The 1,527-nt window shown below is 37.9% G+C and overlaps 1 protein-coding gene across 1 annotated transcript; it reads right to left on the minus strand.

The window, feature by feature from the left end:
* Window positions 1-403: 403 nt before the first annotated feature.
* On the minus strand, window positions 404-1,318 carry LOC103399110 (transmembrane protein 230-like; the record flags this gene model as incomplete). The annotated part of the gene is made up of 2 exons (XM_008337852.3): window positions 404-1,096; window positions 1,196-1,318. Coding segments are annotated over 2 exons (264 nt in total), but the record flags the coding sequence as incomplete, so codon positions are not given.
* Between the last annotated feature and the right edge of the window lie 209 nt (window positions 1,319-1,527).

The following is a 1,527-nucleotide window of genomic DNA, read 5'->3' on the forward strand; positions in this document are numbered from 1 at the left end:
TTGTGGGTCTTTCTGCCTTAAGTTTTGCCTTGAGAAAAGTCATTTTTGGCCCTTCAATTTTAGAGGCTGATTAATGGTTTGCACCTTGTGGTGAATCATTTGTATTTACTCTCATAAAGTCTTCTCTTTATGGTAGACTTAGATACTGATACATCTACTTCCTGAAGGGTGTTCTTCACTTGAGTGGATCATCCACCGTCTTCCGTGGACGTGTAGGCCTTTTTTGAGTTCCCAAGCTCACCAGTGCACTCTAACATTTCTGCCATCTCGCTGATGGATTTCTTCTTTTTTTCAGCCTCATGATGGTCTGTTTCACCTCCATTGGGAGCTCCTTTGACCCCATGTTGTGTGTTCGCCTGGACCTGCACCTGGAATCAACTCCAGACTTTTGACTGCTTAATTGATGACAGGTTAATGAGGGAAGAGCCCTTTGCAGCCTTCTGAGTCAATTGTCCACTTTTGGTCCCTTGAAAAAGAGGCAGCTACGTATTCAAGAGCTGTAATTCCTAAACTCTTGCTCTAATTTGGATGTGAATGCTCTCAAATTACAGGTGAGAGTCTGCACTTTAAGCCCATAGCCTAAATATGTTTTCGTAAACAGCTGAAATAACAAAACTTGTGTCACTGTCCCAATATTTATGGGCCTAACTGTATATGCTTATTTACCATATGTATAAACTTTTGTAATTGATATGTACTGTACTTGTTTAGTTAAAATTAAAAAAAAAAAAATCAGCCTATCTATTAAAAACCAATTTTTTAGACCATAAACTCCATATGATAAATATGGTCCATATGGTTAACAAAAATGTACTTTTTGCAATTAGTAAAGTCCCCTTGTGGCAACTCCAACGATCTGCTACAGCCAATTGTAAAGCAAGAAACTAAATCTAAAAGTTGTTATTCGAAACCAAAGTAATGTGGATGTAGCTTCCAGCTTAATCCAGTATAAAGATTAGTCATCAAAGTCTGGAATATCATCATAGGAATATCCTGGGTAACCCTTTGATGCATAATAAGCTATTCTTAGGTGGTAAAATCCAGGCAGGAAGACAAGGATTCCGATGATGAGAACAGGTATAGTCCGGTCGGTGTGCTGAAAGACACAAAACATTTTACACATAGTGATTAAATGTCTTTAAATATCTTAAGTATGTATTTGTGCTGCTGTCATAAAAAGATTTTTATGCCTCACAGTGACTCCAAAGTATCCAGCCAGAAGAAGAGCACCAATGACGATTAACAGAGAGCCGATCAAGAAGAGAACCGTGGCCAAAGTGATGGCTTTGTACGGAACTTTGGGTGGGCTCTTTTTGAACTAGAGAGAAGAAAATTTTTTTTTTTTTTAAAGAATTCTAAGGTCAGACTTTATACAACATCACCATCTTTCTCATTCATGCTGAAGACGGATGTGGTGTGGCCCTTTATATGCAGGAACTTCGCAGAAAAGCCTAAGATCAATTATGATGACTTGATGATGTAAATTCTATGTATTTCACAATGTGAAATAAAAGGAATTGATCCCTT

The sequence above is a fragment of the Cynoglossus semilaevis genome, unplaced genomic scaffold, assembly GCF_000523025.1.
Source record: "Cynoglossus semilaevis isolate Cse_v1.0 unplaced genomic scaffold, Cse_v1.0 scaffold6439, whole genome shotgun sequence".
Lineage (NCBI taxonomy): Eukaryota > Metazoa > Chordata > Actinopteri > Pleuronectiformes > Cynoglossidae > Cynoglossus > Cynoglossus semilaevis.